The 18,529-nt window shown below is 39.9% G+C and overlaps 1 protein-coding gene across 3 annotated transcripts in view; it reads left to right on the forward strand.

The window, feature by feature from the left end:
• nalcn (sodium leak channel, non-selective) overlaps window positions 1-15,191 on the forward strand; it is a 64,371-nt gene extending 49,180 nt beyond the window's left edge. For all 3 annotated transcript variants that reach the window (XM_085435657.1, XM_085435659.1, XM_085435658.1), the window contains 26 exons: window positions 1,253-1,354; window positions 1,450-1,519; window positions 1,706-1,797; window positions 1,950-2,072; window positions 2,228-2,284; window positions 2,801-2,921; window positions 3,000-3,131; window positions 3,670-3,837; window positions 4,947-5,051; window positions 5,474-5,580; window positions 5,661-5,781; window positions 5,881-5,979; window positions 6,279-6,372; window positions 8,662-8,768; window positions 8,928-9,005; window positions 9,092-9,211; window positions 9,305-9,373; window positions 9,477-9,625; window positions 9,814-9,907; window positions 10,251-10,383; window positions 11,599-11,714; window positions 12,141-12,298; window positions 13,348-13,498; window positions 13,613-13,762; window positions 13,899-14,016; window positions 14,306-15,191. In XM_085435657.1, the coding sequence (XP_085291783.1) occupies window positions 1,253-1,354; window positions 1,450-1,519; window positions 1,706-1,797; window positions 1,950-2,072; window positions 2,228-2,284; window positions 2,801-2,921; window positions 3,000-3,131; window positions 3,670-3,837; window positions 4,947-5,051; window positions 5,474-5,580; window positions 5,661-5,781; window positions 5,881-5,979; window positions 6,279-6,372; window positions 8,662-8,768; window positions 8,928-9,005; window positions 9,092-9,211; window positions 9,305-9,373; window positions 9,477-9,625; window positions 9,814-9,907; window positions 10,251-10,383; window positions 11,599-11,714; window positions 12,141-12,298; window positions 13,348-13,498; window positions 13,613-13,762; window positions 13,899-14,016; window positions 14,306-14,448 (2,977 nt within the window). In that variant the 3' untranslated portion in view covers window positions 14,449-15,191. The remainder of the gene's footprint in view (window positions 1-1,252; window positions 1,355-1,449; window positions 1,520-1,705; window positions 1,798-1,949; window positions 2,073-2,227; window positions 2,285-2,800; window positions 2,922-2,999; window positions 3,132-3,669; window positions 3,838-4,946; window positions 5,052-5,473; window positions 5,581-5,660; window positions 5,782-5,880; window positions 5,980-6,278; window positions 6,373-8,661; window positions 8,769-8,927; window positions 9,006-9,091; window positions 9,212-9,304; window positions 9,374-9,476; window positions 9,626-9,813; window positions 9,908-10,250; window positions 10,384-11,598; window positions 11,715-12,140; window positions 12,299-13,347; window positions 13,499-13,612; window positions 13,763-13,898; window positions 14,017-14,305) is intronic.
• The last annotated feature ends 3,338 nt before the right edge of the window (window positions 15,192-18,529 follow it).

Raw genomic sequence — 18,529 nt, forward strand, 5'->3', positions numbered from 1 at the left:
ATGCATTATCCATAGTCATAAAAATGCATCGTGGGCTCTGCGTGGGTGAAACTAATAATGTGTGTACATATTAGGTGTAGCTGTGCCACAGCAGCACTCTTGTATTGTTAATGCTTCTCTCTGTTTTTTGTTTTGTTTTGTTTTATTCGGCACACACACACACTCAGACGCACACACAGGCCCACTTCAGACTCATTTACTGTTGCGATGAAGTAAATGGATAATTTGCTGTTCAGCATGGCAGAGCTGGCACTAAGTGCAGATTAGCTTGCCGGCACCGTGTCCAATCCGTCCCCCCTCCCCTTCCATTCCAATATTCTGTCAGTCTGAAAGATAGACAGCTTATCAGTAGTCATAACACGATCTGTCTGGCCAGCCATCCTCCACACAAGCACACAATTAGGCTCACATACCAGCATAGTCAAACACACGCGCAGTCCAGCATACGCAGGAATTCATGCGTGCTTATTGCCAGTAAACAAGCAATCGCTCAGAGTCTCCATAAATGATTAAAGTACACACGTTGCTGGTGCCACAATGTCATTAGCTCTGTTCTGGTACATGGCTCTGCTGTTAGTCAGAACAGACAGTAATGATCAGAGTCTCTCTCTCACTCACACACACACACAAACACTGACTAATGGAATGATTCAAACCAGTTTCACAATGGTAGACTGGGTTACTACAGTCCTCTTATGGTTCCAGACTGACAAAAGCCAGAGATGACTTGTTACACTAAAAGATGGACAAGAGCTAACTATCTTGTCACACTAGGGGTGGGAATTCTAGTGCAACTTATGATATTTTGATATCACGATATGCTACAACAACACGGCGATTCTTAGGTGCTTGCAAGGCAGTTATGAATGAGTAACTAAAGAAGGGGAAAATACTCTTAAAAAGGCAAAAGTGTATTTATTGGCAGCACTGTGGTGTCAGTGTTTGTCTGTACTGAGCATTATTTAATATGAAATTTTTTATTAATGTGCCAATTCAGTTACTTCTCTAATATTATGCCCCCCACTGTCAGTAATAGCTGCCATTTTCCTGTCCTTTGAGTTTCTTCCTCTTCACTGCAAGCTGATTAGCTTCAATTAACTGTACCCTCATTCACTGGATAAACAGCACCGTCTGGAATCATGAACTAGTGACTACATGTCTTTATAAAAAATTGGTACTTGATAACAAGAGGTAGCAAGGCAGTATATAGTTTTATTGGTATTGCAAACTGTATTGTGTCTGTGTTTCCAAGCGCTTGCACAACACAGCGGATACAAAGTGGATCTTTTGAAGGCCAGCCTGCCAAAGAACGCTCCATACTCAGTGTCCAGCATCACGTGCGGCAAGAGCGCAGGTCTGACGTACACTTTGATGCACAGACAGAAACTTAGACACTTGTGCTTTACTGTCGAGACCTTGTATCTTATGGTCTGCTTTTTGCGTCTGCAGATCTCTGCGACATGGTTCTACTAGTCAGAGGATCAGCCGAGGGAAATCGCTGGAGACTCTCACTCAGGATGTCAGTACAAAGTCACATCCCAGCACATACTTTGCACTAGGCTTGTTTGTTGCCAGATAAAGCGCTTCTGATTCTATGGTCCTTAAAAATATATCTCAGTATATGCAAGAAGTGTAAGAAGATGACAGGGAATTTCTGTAATAAAAAAATGAGTCATATATATTGTCTATTTTTTTCTTTCCCCAGCATTCCAGCACAGTGCGTTATCGTAATGCCCAGAGAGAGGATAGCGAGATCAAGATGATCCAAGAAAAGAAAGAACAAGCTGAAATGAAAAGGTTTTCACACACAATATTATAATTACGTTAAATCAAGTTCTTCACCAAAAAGTAACTCAGTTAAGTATGGCTAAACAATGGTTTATTCTCTGACGTGATTGATATGAAGTCACTGGTATTTTCTCCACGTCTTTGCTTGTGTGGCTGAGCAGGAAGGTTCAGGAGGAGGAGCTGAGGGAGAACCATCCTTACTTCGATAAGCCTCTTTTTATCGTGGGGCGTGAGCACCGTTTCAGGAACTTCTGCAGGATGATTGTTCGAGCTCGCTTCAATGCGTAAGACTGGTCTTAAATCTAAACTAACAGACACACACACATACAGTGTTTATATGAATCTTTGTAGTAAGAAAATGTTTTGAACCTTATGTTTTCTGTCTGTCTGTATGTTTTTTGTGTGTGTGTTTTTTGTTTTTCTATGACTTCATATGTAGATCAAAAACTGATCCAATAACTGGAGCAGTGAAGAACACCAAATACCACCAGCTGTAGTAAGTGTGATGAATTATTGATTGCCTGACTCTCCATCGATCTGTTCATTGTGCAACAGTGGAATACTCATTAATTCTGTGGCTTATTATTTGTCTGTTGTGCTTCCCCAAACTGTGGTAAGGAATGAAAATTGTGAAGTGAAGAGCTGTGAAATATATTTCACCCATTATGCAGCCTGATAGTAATTCAGCCGAGCAGAGAAACTGATTACTGAAGTGAGAAGCAGAGCAGTCCTTTGTATCAGATACCGTTGGTGCCTGGGGACATCTTGCTGTAAAACAGATCGGCCTGCTCACACGTGCACACAGACACACACACACTAAGATTTATTCACTCTCACTTTCTGATACCTTTCCCCACTCATCCTTGTTCTCTCTTTGTCTTGCCGTACCTATCTTTTTTTATATTGTATTAGTGTTTTTCTGGCTAGCAAACCAAATTGCTCTCTTGGCCTACTTACTGTATACCAAACCTACTTTTTCTTTGCGTGAAATCTGATGTGCGTTTCCCTGCAGTGATCTTCTGGGCTTAGTCACCTATCTGGACTGGGTTATGATTGTTGTGACCATCTGCTCTTGCATCTCCATGATGTTCGAATCCCCCTTCACCAGGGTTATGCACGCCCCCACCCTTCAGGTATTAAAAAGATGACTGATGGTTCATGAACAGTCAAGCGCAGGGATAAATGCACTAAACCAGTGGCGTCTGTTTCAGATTGGGGAGTATGTATTTGTGATCTTCATGAGCATTGAGCTCAACCTGAAGATCATGGCCGACGGTCTGTTCTTCACCCCGACAGCTGTCATCAGAGACTTTGGAGGCGTCATGGACATCTTTATCTATCTCGTGAGAAATCTAATATAAATATTGCTTCATCGTGTTTTTCCATTTAGTCGAGTGAGGGTACATAGACCAAATGCAAAGATATTATGCATTTTTGTTTGCTATTAACTATTATAGGAGTATTTTGGACCTTTTAACATTCATATGACTTTCCAGAAAATTTTACATCTGACAACCACCTCACAGATTTGTTGTTGCTGCAAATGTTGCCTTACTTAGAGTTACGCAGTAACCATATGAATCAAAAACTGTATCCAGTTTTAGTGCCTTACTATCATGATTTTTTTTGAAAGCTGCAGTTTTGATGTGAAATAGAAGTGGTCAATAGAAGAAATATTTTATGCTGAATGTTATTCAGGCTTCAAAGTTGGAGAGTCTTTGGTTTGGGTTCAGTAGATCAGGTTTGTCCAATGTTTAGTACTGAGAGAAATGAAAAGAGAATGGATAGTTTCAGTGTTGTTGTTGGAAACTAAAATATGAATCACGTTGCTGTAAAATCAGTAGGATGCTATTCATGCTTGCTTTGCTGTGTTCGCTGTAGGTGAGTCTGATCTTTCTGTGCTGGCTACCTCCTGACGTTCCTCCTGAGTCTGGGGCTCAGCTGCTGATGATGCTGCGCTGCCTGCGTCCGCTCAGGATCTTCAAGCTGGTACCCCAGATGAGGAAGGTGGTGCGGGAGGTTCTCAAAGGATTCAAGGAGATTTTTCTGGTTAGCACCTGTTTGCATTTTCCACCTGTGTGTGGCAGAGTGTGTGACTTTTTTTTTTAATATACCAGATAACAAGACAAATAGATTATTTTATCTACAGTAGCGGCAGATTATTGTTTTTTATTAATGAGGGAAACAAAAAAAAAACCTTCTCGTGAATTTCGATTAATATAACTCAGTCTTCTCTTACAGGACTTACTATTTTTGCAGGAGAACTATTTAAATAGGGTTCAAATATTTGTTTAAATCAAAATGAACTTTTCTTACCTTAAACTTGATACCTTACCTTCAACCTGACCGCCACACTGCTTATAAAATAAAGTGACACTGCTCAGGAATTTCAGAAAACAAATGGGAAGCTGTATAAAATACAGTAAATGCAATAAAGGAAATAAAGACACAATACAGTGCTTTAAAGATCATAATGCACAGCATGTCGAACAGAAACATTTTTTGTACCAGTCTGTAAATAATAAACAGTTTGAACTTGATGACGTCAACATCAAGAAGGATTTTGACGTCGTTTCAGTTAAGTTGACCAACTTAACTGAAATTTCTCATCCATGGGATAATAAAGGTTTATTCTATTCTATTAATTGAAATTTAGAAAGCAAAATATTTTCCCATCCATGCTTATTTTAGCTACTCAAAAGTTTGAGGTATTCCCTATTGTACTTTTTTGTTTCATATCTGCCAACTGAGACTGCAGGCGGAGTGTTTAGTAATTTTTTTTTAAAAGAGTGTTAAATAATTAATGCCCAAATTTCACATTTCTTTTTTTTTAAAATTCATCTGATCAGTGACTTAGTGATGGCTTAACTTGCATTAGTGCTCACAGTGGCTTCTTCTTATACCCCATTATGTATATTAACCAATTTTATTACAAACTGAGCGCAACTTTTTTCTAAACGGACAGCATGTACCAGCTTTTCTGGAAACTGAATATAGTTATAGTTGTGTTACAATGTTATAGTTACAAAAAATGTGCTGTAGTTATTGATTTTTACTCTGTCTGATTGATTTTCCTGGCTGAGGTTTCTACATCCACTGCTCTCATACTTGGATTATGTTCAACTTGTGTCTTAAATTCCTGATTGATTTTTCTGCAGGTTTCCATTCTGCTCCTCACGCTGATGCTGGTGTTCGCAAGCTTTGGAGTTCAACTGTTCGCCGGAAAGCTTGCCAAGTGCAACGACCCCAGTGTTCTTAAACGGGTACAGCAAGAAACTCCTCACTGACCCACTGTTCTACACTTCCTGCAGAGAACTACAGGCTGAATAAGTAGAAGGGGCCTCCCCAGTCAAATCAATAAACCAGTGTTTCCTTTTATCCTATTTTCTTAACAACAGTCCTCACGCTTTTTTCAGCTTGTGCTAGAACAAAACCTTTTATTTTATAAACAGTTGTTCCAAGATAATTGACTATATCTAGAAAAGTATTTCTTATTTAAGTTAAATGCAAGTGCTTTTTATTTAAGTCTACTGTAATGCACTAGACTTCATTATTGTGAAAGTCTTTGGGTATATTATTTTCATAAATCATGAATCCAAAAATAGCCCTTTTCTTCCATTTCATTAAATGTTCTGATTATTGTTCCTTTCTGTGTTTTGCTGTTAAACTTTGTGGCCTGTCACAGGAGGATTGTCACGGGATATTCCGAATAAACGTCAGTGTTTCCAGAAATCTGAACCTGAAACTGAAGCCTGGAGAAAAGAAACCAGGTTTCTGGGTACCACGGGTCTGGTAAGACTTGTTTTTCTGCTTGTGTGTGCATTTGTTTTTGCACAGCCAGTCATTAATGCACACATTATGACCTCTTCTAGGGCCAATCCACGAAATTTTAATTTTGACAATGTGGGAAATGCCATGCTGGCTCTGTTTGAAGTGCTCTCACTAAAAGGGTGGGTGGAGGTCCGAGATGTCATTATTCACCGTGTTGGACCGGTACTGATCCTTAACATTTCATATAACAATGAATTTTCTCATTTTATGCCTGCAGTGCGTCAGCTGCTCTACACATTTTCTAACTCTTTGTGTCTGCAGATCCATGGCATCTACATTCATGTCTTTGTGTTTCTGGGATGTATGATTGGACTCACTCTGTTTGTGGGTGTTGTCATTGCAAACTTCAATGAGAACAAGGTAAGAGCCGTACTGCGTATACATTATAGTAGATACACCTTCTTGCCTTTTATTGCCTACCACCATACTGTGTGGTATGTGGGGCATTATGGTGTCACTCTGACCACTAGTTAAACAAAACTGACCAATTAAAATGCATCTTGTTTTAGATTTTTGTGAGGCGTGTTCCCCTGTTGTTTGGCATCAGATAGAATAGTGCAACACAAATTAAACCTGGTGATGGTGCAGTTATGTGGTACTCCTTCTAGGCCTCTAGGCTTACAACCACGAGGAGTTAAGATTGTGTCTCATCTCAACAGGGTACTGCTCTGCTAACAGTGGACCAGAGAAGATGGGAGGATCTGAAGAGTCGATTGAAAATAGCCCAACCTCTACACCTACCCCCTCGCCCAGGTTTGAGTGTACATAATAAAATAACATAATACATTTCACCAATGGTTTGCAAAACACAGCTGCAGGCAGCAATAAGAGAACCAAGAAATAGGAACATTTTTTTAAATATACTTTTTTTGCAACATCCCCCAGTGACTGTGTGCAAAACCTGGTAACCAACTACAAGTAACGGCTTACTACTCTGCCATAACAAGTCACGTTTTGGGGATCAAATAGTTTTTTCACTCAATGACAGGCAAATCAATTTATAACGTTTATGCAATGTCTCCCCCAATCACAGTTTTGGTAAACTCTTTTAGTACAGCAGTTAAAAAAAGGTTAAAATAGTCAAACATTACAGTTGAAAAAAAAACTAACTAACTAGCACATCGCACATATAAGACGGCATTAAGTGGCTCAGTATGACAGTGTTATTCATATGTGACCCGCAACAGCACTGGAACTCTGTCACTGAATTACATGTCATTGCTTTCTTTTGCTGCCTGCAAGTGGAAATATTTGTTCAGACTTTATCTGATTTTCCTACCTGAGTTGAAGAAAACTGCCAGCTTTATTACAAAGTAAAATCATGCGGCTGCTCTCCCTTTAGTGATTAGAGTCATGAGAACAGTAGAAGTGCCTCAGAGGCAGTGTGGGAAATTGTCTGTTAGTACAGTTGAGGCTGAGAGCTAACAGAAAATCAATCGCTTAAGTTTTAGTCATCACCGCCGCTTATTCCAGCACCATCAACCTGACTTTGATCCTCATCCAAAGGTCTTCAGTGCAGGCACCACTCACTCACTCACTACCCGTGGTTCATTAAAACACTGAGCTGGTCTGTGCTCACACAGTCACATCCAAAGTACTTACAAACACTCTTTGTGGCCAGCAGTCATATAGTATATAGACTCACAACCTGCAGATTTCATTGTTTGATTTTCCTTGTTTTTTCATTTGATATTAAATGATCCTTGAAAGTGGGCAAAAGAAACCACTATATAATATTTAGGAACATTATATTTTTGAAATATGATGCTTAAGTAGGTTAAAAGTGTCTCACAAACACAACACAACACGTCATGCCACTAAAGAAACAGCTGAGAAACAAAGGCATTGACGTTTATCAGTCTGGAAAGAGTTACAAAGCCATTTCTAAGGCTTTGGGACTCCAGTGAACCACGATGAGAGCCATTATCCACAAATGGAGGAAACTTGGAACAGTGGTGAGCGTTCCCAGGATTAACCTATCAAATTACTCTAAGAGTCCATCAACGACTCATCCAGGAGGTCGCAAAATAACCCAGAACAACATCTGAAGAACTGCAGGCCTTACCTGCCTCAGTTAAAGTCACAGTGCATGTTTCATCAAAAAGGAAGAGAGTGGGCAAGAATGGCCTCAGTGGAACAATCCAACTCGAATATTCTGTCGACTGACGAGAAAAAAGTGGGACTTTTTGGAAGGTTGTAGTCCCGTTACGTCTGGTGTAAAATGAACAGCATTTCAAAGAACAGTCAGTGAAACATGCTGGTGGGGCTTCCTTGCTGCCTCATGATGCTGTCATTGATGAAATCATGAATTTTGCTCTCTAACAGAAGATCCTGTAGGAGAATGTCCGGCCATCAGTTCATACCCTGAAGTTCAAGCACACATTGGGTAATGCAGGAGGACGATCTCTTAATGACTCAAAAAAAGACAAAACAAAATGAAGTTTTTGGAGTGACCCAATCAAAGATCGTCTGATTGAGATGTTTGGCATGACCTTTAACAGGCCGTTCATGCTCAAAAACCCTCCAGTGTGTCTGAATTAAACAATTCTGCAAAGAGGAGTTGGCCAAAGTGATCTGAAAGGCTCATAGAATAAAAGTCGCAAAGACACTGCATTCAGACTATGAATGTATTCTGCCTTAGATAACTTAGATTTGATAAGATTAGAAAGGTTTTCTAAATATGCTTAAGAGGATCAACATTTTGGTTCATGAAGTGCAGAAGCTGCCGTTTGAGACAGCCTGTCCAAAAAACTTGCCAAATTCACAAAAACTTAAGCATGTTGGCATGTTTTTCCCTTTATCTACTTGAATAAATATGCTGCACTAAAGTCTCATTGGCCAGGTAATAATAATCGAACAGTCTATGAGTGCCATCTGTTGGACAGTAGGGGTTACTACTGAAAGTTAAATCACCCGGGTTATTCAATACAAGAGCCTTTTCAGACATTTATAACTGATCACTGATGATCAAAAATGCCACAATTCTCCAAAATCGTTGTTTAGGTTTCACTGAATTTTTTTGCCTTCTTTTGTGCTTGACAGAGAACGGAGGTTTCCGGGCCAAGATGTACGACATTACTCAGCATCCCTTCTTCAAACGGGGCATTGCTGTGCTGGTACTGGCACAATCTGTCCTCCTCTCAGTCAAGGTAACACCTCATTTAACAGTATATGACGCCGTATTACCTGAGAGTGCTTCTAATTGTCTTTGTTCAGTTTACACTCTCAGCTGGCTTTTTAATTATCGCAGATGTGAACCCAATTTTATATGTATGAACTGACGTCGGTCTTTTTGTGTTTTTCCTCAGTGGAATGTAGGTGATGACGGTGTAACATTTCCCCTTGCCACTATGTCTGTAGTTTTTACCTTCATATTCGTCCTGGAGGTGAGCCTGTTTTGGGGGGGATGGCTGGGGTATTTGTAATGTACCTGAGTGGCTTTATTTACTTTACTGCTGCTGTTGTTTTATAGGTGACAATGAAGCTGATAGCCATGTCCCCCGCTGGTTACTGGCAGAGTCGACGAAATCGGTATGACCTCCTGGTTACATCGCTCGGTGTCATCTGGATTGTTCTGCACTTTTCCTTACTGGTTAGAAAAATCTGTTAAACAAATTCAAATTCAGTCAGTATTATTGATTTTTTTTCACTACAGCTAAAATTACTGTACAATTTTCTACTCCAGAATGCGTACACCTACATGATGGGCACATGTGTGATTGTCTTCAGGTTCTTCACAATATGTGGGAAACATGTGAGTACATTAGTCAACAAATAAGATAAAGTACTTTATCCAAATAGATTTTCTAGTGTAGGAATAAAATTCTGCTTTTTCACCTTTGTGTACGATCTTAAAGGTGACACTAAAGATGCTGCTGCTCACTGTAGTCGTCAGCATGTACAAGAGCTTCTTCATCATCGTGGGGATGTTTCTCCTTCTTCTCTGCTATGCATTTGCTGGAGTTGTTCTCTTCGGAACCGTCAAATACGGAGAGAACATAAACCGGTAATCATTGCTTTTCCGATCTTTATTATGAAATTTCCCACTCGTGGGACTAATAAAGGTATCTTATCATTATCATTATTATTATTATTACTATTTTTTTCAATAAACAATACAGGATGTAAGCAGCGGGTACAGTAAAGGAGTTCTTTACACAGTTGTGTCAGTGTGTCTATCTCCTTCAATCGCAGGCATGCCAACTTCTCCACAGCAGGCAAGGCTATCACTGTTCTCTTCCGTATTGTCACAGGAGAAGATTGGAATAAAATCATGCATGACTGCATGGTAAGATGGGCTGCGGGTACAGTGCACTTCCCCATAGACAAATGTGAAGTGGTTTCTGGGGCCATTTCAGTGCAGTAGGAGGATTTGATTGTTGTCTTTAGTGCTCACAGCATAATATTGTGGTTACTTCTTTATATTTCTATTATTTGGCCATACCCCGCTGATCTCAATGTTGCCGTTCTTCTTAAACCACTTTATTAAAAAAACAAAAAAGAGGACCAGTGGACACTGTTAATATTAGCCATATAAGTAAATAAGAAAACATGTTTAACATGGTTTCTTAGAATATTTGATGTTTGTTTTAATATCTGTTGGTTGATGCAATTTTTTTCCCCCTCCCCAGGTGCAACCACCATTTTGCACCCCAGATAAACATCGCTACTGGGAGACGGACTGTGGCAACTATGCTGGAGCACTCATATACTTCTGCTCTTTCTATGTCATTATAGCCTACATCATGCTCAACCTTCTTGTAGGTCAGTCAATTTTTTGTTATTTATAACCTTGTAATGTCATCTTATTGACTCACCTTTAATGTCGGGTCCAAAAACTAGGTAACTTGTTATATTTTATGATTTGATTTGGGTTAGTACAGTTTAGTTTAGGCAAAAGGATAATGATATCAATATAAACTAGAAAATGTATTTTCTGAAGAAACTGCAGTGCGAATGCTGATAGCTGAATGTTTTAAGCTGAAATGACATAAATGCTGAATTTAAGTTAAAAATGTTGAATGAGATTAAAAATACAGAAATTTTCACCTGAAAACAAAAGTTCAGAACTGCTAAAAGCCGACGTTCACACAGATGAAGTTGAAAAGTAGGTGAACATGTTTAACCTCCTAAGACCCGAACTCTTCCACGACATGCATTTTTAATTTCTCCTTGATATTTGGGCATATTGAGGCCCAATTAATGTAAAAACAAAGAATTACCAGATTTTTTTTTTTACCTTTTTTTTTTTAAAAGAAAAATAAGAGCCACATATGAGGATATTTGTTTAAAATTTTGATAGAACAGTAGCAGTACAATGTCCTCGTAAGTAGAAATCAGGCCCATGTTGAGCAAAATTGAGTATTTTGTGATGTCCACATATGTGGACGCCAGGTCCTAGGAGGTTAAAATGTAAATTAGAAAAAGCTGACTAATGACAAAAGAAAAGTTAGAGTCAGAAAACATCTGAATGACAGGAGCGATTTAACAAGTGGGGTCTTTCCTACTGTTGAGACAAACTCCTGACTAAAAATACAGTGTATTTATATGGGTCGGTTAGAAGGTTATCCCTCTACTTGGATTCACACAGTTCAAAAAGTTTACTTCTCTGAGCATTGAAAGACACACTGTTGGAAAGAGAACAACGATGGCCACGTTTTGAGAGTAAAATGAAGGCTGCAGAGCAAACACTGTGCACACAGCAGCAGTTGAAAGAAGTTTTTAAGATTAATCTTAGCATAAAAAATAGCATGAAACTTAAACTGGAACTGAAGAAAAAGTATAACGTTTTAAAGTTTGATTGGTGGCTCTAGGTCAATGAATGTGGAAGTAGTTAGAGTTGAAAAATGAGTAAGTTGAATGAGAATTTGAAGATTCCCCTATTGAAATACATGTCACAATGAAAACTCATAGATAGAGGAACTGGTATTATTGAATATTTCTGCGTGTGTGTATTAATATCTCTTTTTGTGTCTGCAGCCATCATTGTGGAGAACTTCTCTCTGTTCTACTCCACTGAGGAGGACCAGCTGCTGAGCTATAATGACCTGAGGCACTTTCAGATCATCTGGAACATGGTGGATGACAAACGGGAGGTGAGAAATTAGCAAGAGGAGAGTGGGCACAGTTACCATGGCAACATCTCTGGCCATGATAAAACCATAGTTGGTGGCACATTGACTGTTATGAAGCAAAATACTTTTTTTCCAGCTTATTGGAACACACTAGTGGCCAAATATGTTTGCTTAGAATGTCGTCCCCAGTCGCTGAGATATCAGGTCACTTTCTGTTTGGGACCTTCATAGTTCCTTTGCTATGAAAATCAAAGGTTCATAAAATATGATTTAGGTTGTTGAAGAACTTTAGAAACAATCTTAGTTACTTTGTGAGTAAAAAAATCTAAATGCAGTTGATATTTTACAGCTTTTGAAATACACCTAAATCCCAGGATTTCAGGCTTTTAAAGTTCGTTGCATAATTTCTTAATTTACCCCGTGAACTGTGTGACCATCTCTCTCCAGGGTGTAATCCCCACATCCAGGGTGAAGTTTCTGCTTCGTCTGCTTAGAGGCAGGCTGGAGGTGGACCTGGACAAAGACAAGTTGCTGTTTAAACACATGTGCTATGAGATGGAGCGACTTCACAGCGGAGGAGATGTGACCTTTCACGATGTGCTCAGGTGACTGAGATCACACATAGATGCAGAAGATTAACCCTGAAATAAATACCTTCCATTGCTAGTGGCCTGGGATAATTTAGAAATAGTTTTTTTCTTTAGTAAATGTACCTGTCTCACAATGTCTAGAAAACATTCAAGAAGCTTTTGTTTAATGTTTTGTTGTGTGATGCATATCATAAACTTTATATCTTAAGTGTTGCTTGCAGTTTAGAAGCTGCTTGAGTGGTGAGTAAGACTGGAAAAGCACTTTATAAATACAAGCACTTTACAGGTATGTACCTGTCTGTTGGTGCTTTGCACCTGCAAACACTGGTGCCCACAATGTAAGAAATTAGAGTCCATTTCTTCTGAGCCTATTGAGATTAAACTGAGACTAAAGCAGAGATCAGAAGAGGAGTTTGGGGGTCATATTTAAACATGTTCAAATCCACACACATGCTTTTTTGCCACTGCTTTGAATCCACTGACTAGTTTGCAAAAAACAAGTTTTGTTCCTTAAGTGTTAGTTAATATTTAATGAATATTGATTATTATAAAGGTTAGTGATCTTAGGTCTTATATGGGACACTCTCCCTTCTCTCTGAAGCATTAATTAAGGATTGATCGTACATCTTTTAATGTCAGACGGGCTCTTATTACATTCTAAATTAATCTGTAGTTCAAAATGTGTTGTAGACATTTATCAGGGAATTCTGGGCCCTGCTTTAAAGGCATAGAATACGGTCAGTATGGAAGTGTTAAACAGTAACCTAAAATTCATATCAAAGTAATGAGTCACATTGTTTAAACCTGAATCAGGGGATAAAAACCTCTTTTAAGTGCTTCTCATGTTTCCAGTATAAACAGTTGGCAATGTAGAGAGACGCAAATGATGTCATTTTTTAAATATCTGAAATTTTTAATCAGGTGACATCACATTCACCACTTTTAATTCTACCAAACCTATAACTAAATATCTCTCTTTTCTGTATGTTTTTGCATGTGTGTGTGTGTGTGTGTGTGTGTGTGTGTGTGTGTGTGTGTGTGTGTGTGTGTGTGTAATCGTGCAGCATGTTGTCATACCGCTCAGTGGACATAAGAAAGTCTCTCCAGCTGGAGGAGCTGTTGGCAAGGGAACAGCTGGAGTACACCATTGAGGAAGAGGTTGCCAAGCAGACCATACGCATGTGGCTCAAGAAATGCCTCAAACGCATCCGGGCGGTTAGTGTCTTAACAGAAAACACATAGTCATGCTTTGTGTTTTGTTCCCCTGCAGTATCCGCAGTATTGTAAACATGCACGACACTGACCACGAATGTATGCGTGCGTTCACAGAAGCAGCAGCAGTCGTGTAGCATCATTCACAGCCTGAGAGAGAGCCAGCAGCAGGAGCTGAACCGGTTCCTCAACCCTCCCAGCATAGAGACCACAGTGCCAAGTGAAGACCACAATGCTAACAACGCAGACAACCCCTCACAGCCTGAGGTAAAGCCCCGCATCTATACCACCACTCCATACACAGCCAACACATGCTCACAGCGTGATTTATAGCAAGCACATAATATAATCTGCGGGTGTGCGCTTGCATTGGTGAAACAAAGGATCTCTCCTCTTTGTTTAGATGAGTGGCCTCCAGCAGCTTCGGAGCCCCACGTTGTCAGACAGAGGAGGGTACAGGCAGGACTCCTCGGACCTGGGGAGACCACAGAGGAAGCTGGGACAGTGGCGGCTGCCTGCAGGTGTGTCTGCTGTAGTGTGCTGTCTACGTACTGTAAGAGGCAACATTTCTTTAGAGGGCGTTCTGTAAAAGTGAAAAGTTTTTTGCTCAAGTTTCTCTCTGCCGTGGGAAAATCCAGGCAGTCTGTTTATGAGCTTCAATGTTTTAAAAAAGACATCACCTCATCTTGACACACTCTCGCTTACAGCGGCACGCAGTGAATGTCCATTTGTGGTGGAATTGGTAATATAACATCATAAATTACATGCAGACATCACAAGACTCAGGGTGTGAATGTCTTTCATTCTCAGGTCGCACGAGTGTCAAGTCTATTGTTTGCAAGATGAACCCCGTCAACGACGAGGCTTCTTCAGGGTCAGAGGTGAAGAAGTGGTGGACCCGTCAGCTGACCGTCGAGAGCGACGAGAGCGGCGACGACCTCATTGACATTTAGAGATGAGCTGCGCGGCATCCTGCGGTGTTTTATAGATGAGCTTGGAATCTTGCTGGTTGACTCCAGTTGTTTCATTTTCTCTTGCTGTAACCCGACCAATGGAAACAAAAATGTTTAGCTCTTTTTTCTGATCGAAAAGCTTGGCAGGACGTGTGCGGAGGCTGTCGATGAGCCATCGATCCGGCAGACAGAATTTCTTTAGGTTTGGCATCGGAATGACTGTTTTTTCCACAGTTTCCACTCATTATAATGAGGACTTTTTTCTATGCAGGCACATATGGTGTTAAAGATTATTCAATGACCGAGGCCATGGCGTGTAATACAAACCAAGAAGCTGCTGCTGTATGTGTTTTCTACTGTTTCGTGTCAATATTTGACACTGGCCATTGTGCTGTTGCAGCTCCAGTTTCTGACATCCTTTCATGTTGATGCTCTGTCTCTGTTCTTCTGTTTTAGTCAGTGTTTTCCCATGACGTCTCTGGTGGTCTTCAGTATTACTCATATAAATGTTGATTTCCTCATAGTCACTTTATACTTAAACCAGACCTCTTGTTCTTGTTGGTGGAACAAGCTACATAAATGAAACTTTTAGATTGATGACTGTGAATGTAATTAATACATCTATCCGTATTTGTGTGGCATTAAAACGTTAACTATTTTGTAAATTATTATAAATTCTTAGCTTTATCAAGTATTCAATTCTTCTATTAAATAAAGGCCCAAACTTGTTGGGCATTTATGAGGTAAAAGACTGAGCAGACTGTTTTACTTTCCTTTACATTCAATTGCATACTTTTACAGGATACCTTCGAACAAGGCAACTTAAAGATTTATAGTTAAGTTCTTAATATAACCAGTCATTTATCTCCGTTCTTAGCAAGTTCGATTATGGGGTAAGTCACAGCATAAACCACGTAATATTCCACTATAAAATTTGAAAAGCATAAAAGCTAAAAGTTTTTACATTTTTTAAAACAGTTAGGTGTCTATAATGCATGGTGTTTTAACAAAAATCAAGGCTCTTGTGATTAAATATGCTGTTCACAGACAGAAAATAGATAGGGATAGATAGGAGCTATACGGTGGTGGTGTCCTCTCACAGTCTAAATATATAGGTGTTTTAAGTTAATTTGGAGAACTGGCCGTGGGTGTGAATGCGTTGGCCCTTTGATGACCTGGCGACCTGTCACGAGTGTATCCTGCGTCTTGCCGGTGTCAGCTGGGGTAGCCTCCAGAGCCCAGTGACTAAAATATATAACAGTTTTATTCAAGAACCAGAAAATGCTGTCATTTCTGGCATTTGCACTCAATGCCATTGCCATTTTAGAATAGGTCACTGATGTCTTCAGTGGAATTGCCAAACAAGTTAAGCTTTGAGCACATGCTGTACAGTATGATGCTAAAACGGATTTAAAATTTCAACCTTTCAAACTTCCAAAAAGCATCCAATAAATTGAAAACCCGATCTTTTAAAAGATCATTTTAAATGCCGGTTTAGTGTCATGTGATACAAACTCAACACTGAAACAGAAATGTTGAATTTTTATTGTTCTGAACATTTAATTATCAGGAGCACACATCCCCCCCTTCCTATCATGACTTGTTTTTAATTCCAGACGAGTTCACTTTATAGGAAAATTAATTAGCCTTCTATCTAACATATGATTAGACTAGCAACGAGGGTAATTGACTGAACAGATGCTGTTTAATGATTCTCCTCATATGGATCTGCTCAAAGAAAATGGTCTCAACACTGTGTTTGGATTACACTGCCCTCTCCTGGACACAAGCGGTCCTGATGAGCCATACTGTGCAACTTTGATCAGTCTGGCGGATTCTACAGCTAGGCTGACGGGAGGAAGCGAATGCATTATTTACTCCTTCCTCTCCTTCTCGCTTCCTCCTTTGCATATCACCCCTGTTGAGTTACTGCTTATCCTGGTGCTCAGCACTTTCTCCGTTTCACAGCGATGACCTATGATGACAGCCCTGTCGTCTGCTATGAGCAGCTTGCTGTGTATCTAGATGAGCTCAGTTTCTAGCCAACCATCCAGGTCAGTGTGTGTCCACAAAATGAAATGTAGCCAGTCCACTGTGAGCACAGGGAACTCTGCCATTCGCACAAACAAACAGATAAACAGACGTGAGCGTATAAGCCTCTAATTTATTTCTTGTGTTCCTTTGATGATGTATAATGACTCTGGGTCATACTGGAGCTAATTGACTAATGCTCTCAAATTCATACTAAAGTATTTTCCCTTAACAAGGGTCCTTGTTTGACACAGAATTAGCCCATTAAAAGAGACTGGGTCTTCATTTGTCCATTCAAAAGCCCAGTAAGTTTCACAGTTGATGGAGTGTGTATGGGGTTGGCTGGATAATGAATGCAAGGGAAAGCAGAGAGAGAGCAGAGAATCAGCTGCCTGTGGGACGCCTACTTGCTCTATAGAAAGCATGACTTACTCACACATTCCACTCTCTCAGTGACTGAGTGCTCTCCCCGACATATGGTCCTGTAGGGAAACAGTGTGACATCAACCTTCTTGCCAATCAACTGTCTTTATCTTTTCTCACTCTTTCTTCTCTTCAACCATCACCTCTTAAGCTCCACTTAGCTGAGAGCTAGTTCATCAAAGGTTTTTTTTTCCACTTTTTTTTTTTTTGCTCATTTTCGCCCTGCGTGGTAGAACTCTCTTTTTTTGTCTTTTAATTGCCTCTGCATCACACTGGCTCTTATACGGCCTGTTGTTTTTACCCTCTCTGTTGTAATTTGCCCACCTCTCCCTTGTGCATGTCCACTGCTTATTTAGGGCCTAATTGAGGCACTTTGGTAATTGAGGAGGAAGTTCTTAAGAGCTGAGGGAGTGGACGAGTGTCTGTGAGTTGAGATTACCTGTAATTAAAGTACATGATGGCTTTGATAGCTTGGTTCCCTCCTGTAGAGAAGCCGCATTCAAACCCAGGCACTGGCAACACATAGACTAAAAAAATTCCTTCCCTGTCTGTACTACAGTCTGTACACACACATACACAGATGTGAACACTACATGCATGACAGTCGATAAAACAGACACATGCGTACTGTATAGCATGGTAAAATTGTTGATGATGCTTCATGAAATAATTAAAAACTGGTTCTAAAGGAGGAAGCTTTGGAAATAAGATAACATTTCTAAGATACTTGTCATAATTCCCACCTCACACAGGTACACTTTTGAATATTAACAAAAAATTAGGTGAGAGGTTCAAACAACAAACAAGTGAGTCCTCATAAACCTTTGATCTGATCTGAGGAACCTCAGCACATTAATGCCTCCTCACACTACAGCTACTGTCCAGCTACTGGCTTTTACCTCATTACTTCTACTACATGGAGTTGGAAACACCAGAAAGGCAATGGAAAGCTTCACCCGATTTGAAGTGGAGCGTACCTGAAGATATTGTCATCTGCATTTAAGAGAAACACACAAAAGGAAAGAATGCCAAAGATGCCATAAGCTGAGCAAATAGGTGAGACCATATCAGAGAGAAGAGCCGTCTACACAACCAGTGACTTGAACCTCAACTGTAAGATTGATGAGAATAAATATGAGGTCAAGCTTTCGGTAAAAGCTTTCGCTGAGCTTCTCATGGCTGTTGTCCTTTTAGGCATTAATGAAAGCATCTGAGTGGTTTTCAGCTATTAAACAGACAAAGATGGGTTAGAGCAGTTTGAGCCCACTGTTGTTATTAAAAAATGCACAGGATAATCTGGCTTGTGCATTTTGTACATTAGTGACTGTTCATTTATCATTTTGGTACAAAACTACACAAGGAAGGGTTATGGATGGAGGACTATATATATATATATATATTATATATATGCACTCTTTGCTTTTAATTTTAGGCTCTCATCGTGCCGATTTCCTCCATTTGACACATTCTTGCCCTCATAAATAAGGTGGTGACGGTGCAAATTAGCCGCCTGTATCTCATGTCAACATCTACCCCAGGTCTAAGCCTGATCCTGTCCTTGTGTTTTGAAACAGATGGCTACTACTACAATAAAAAAAAGTAGCAAATTATTTTAGCAGCAGGCAGC

The sequence above is a fragment of the Copadichromis virginalis genome, linkage group LG16 (assembly GCF_057382275.1).
Source record: "Copadichromis virginalis isolate Kocher_CV1m ecotype Utaka linkage group LG16, C_Virginalis_male_GT1.1, whole genome shotgun sequence".
Classification (NCBI taxonomy): Eukaryota; Metazoa; Chordata; class Actinopteri; order Cichliformes; family Cichlidae; genus Copadichromis; species Copadichromis virginalis.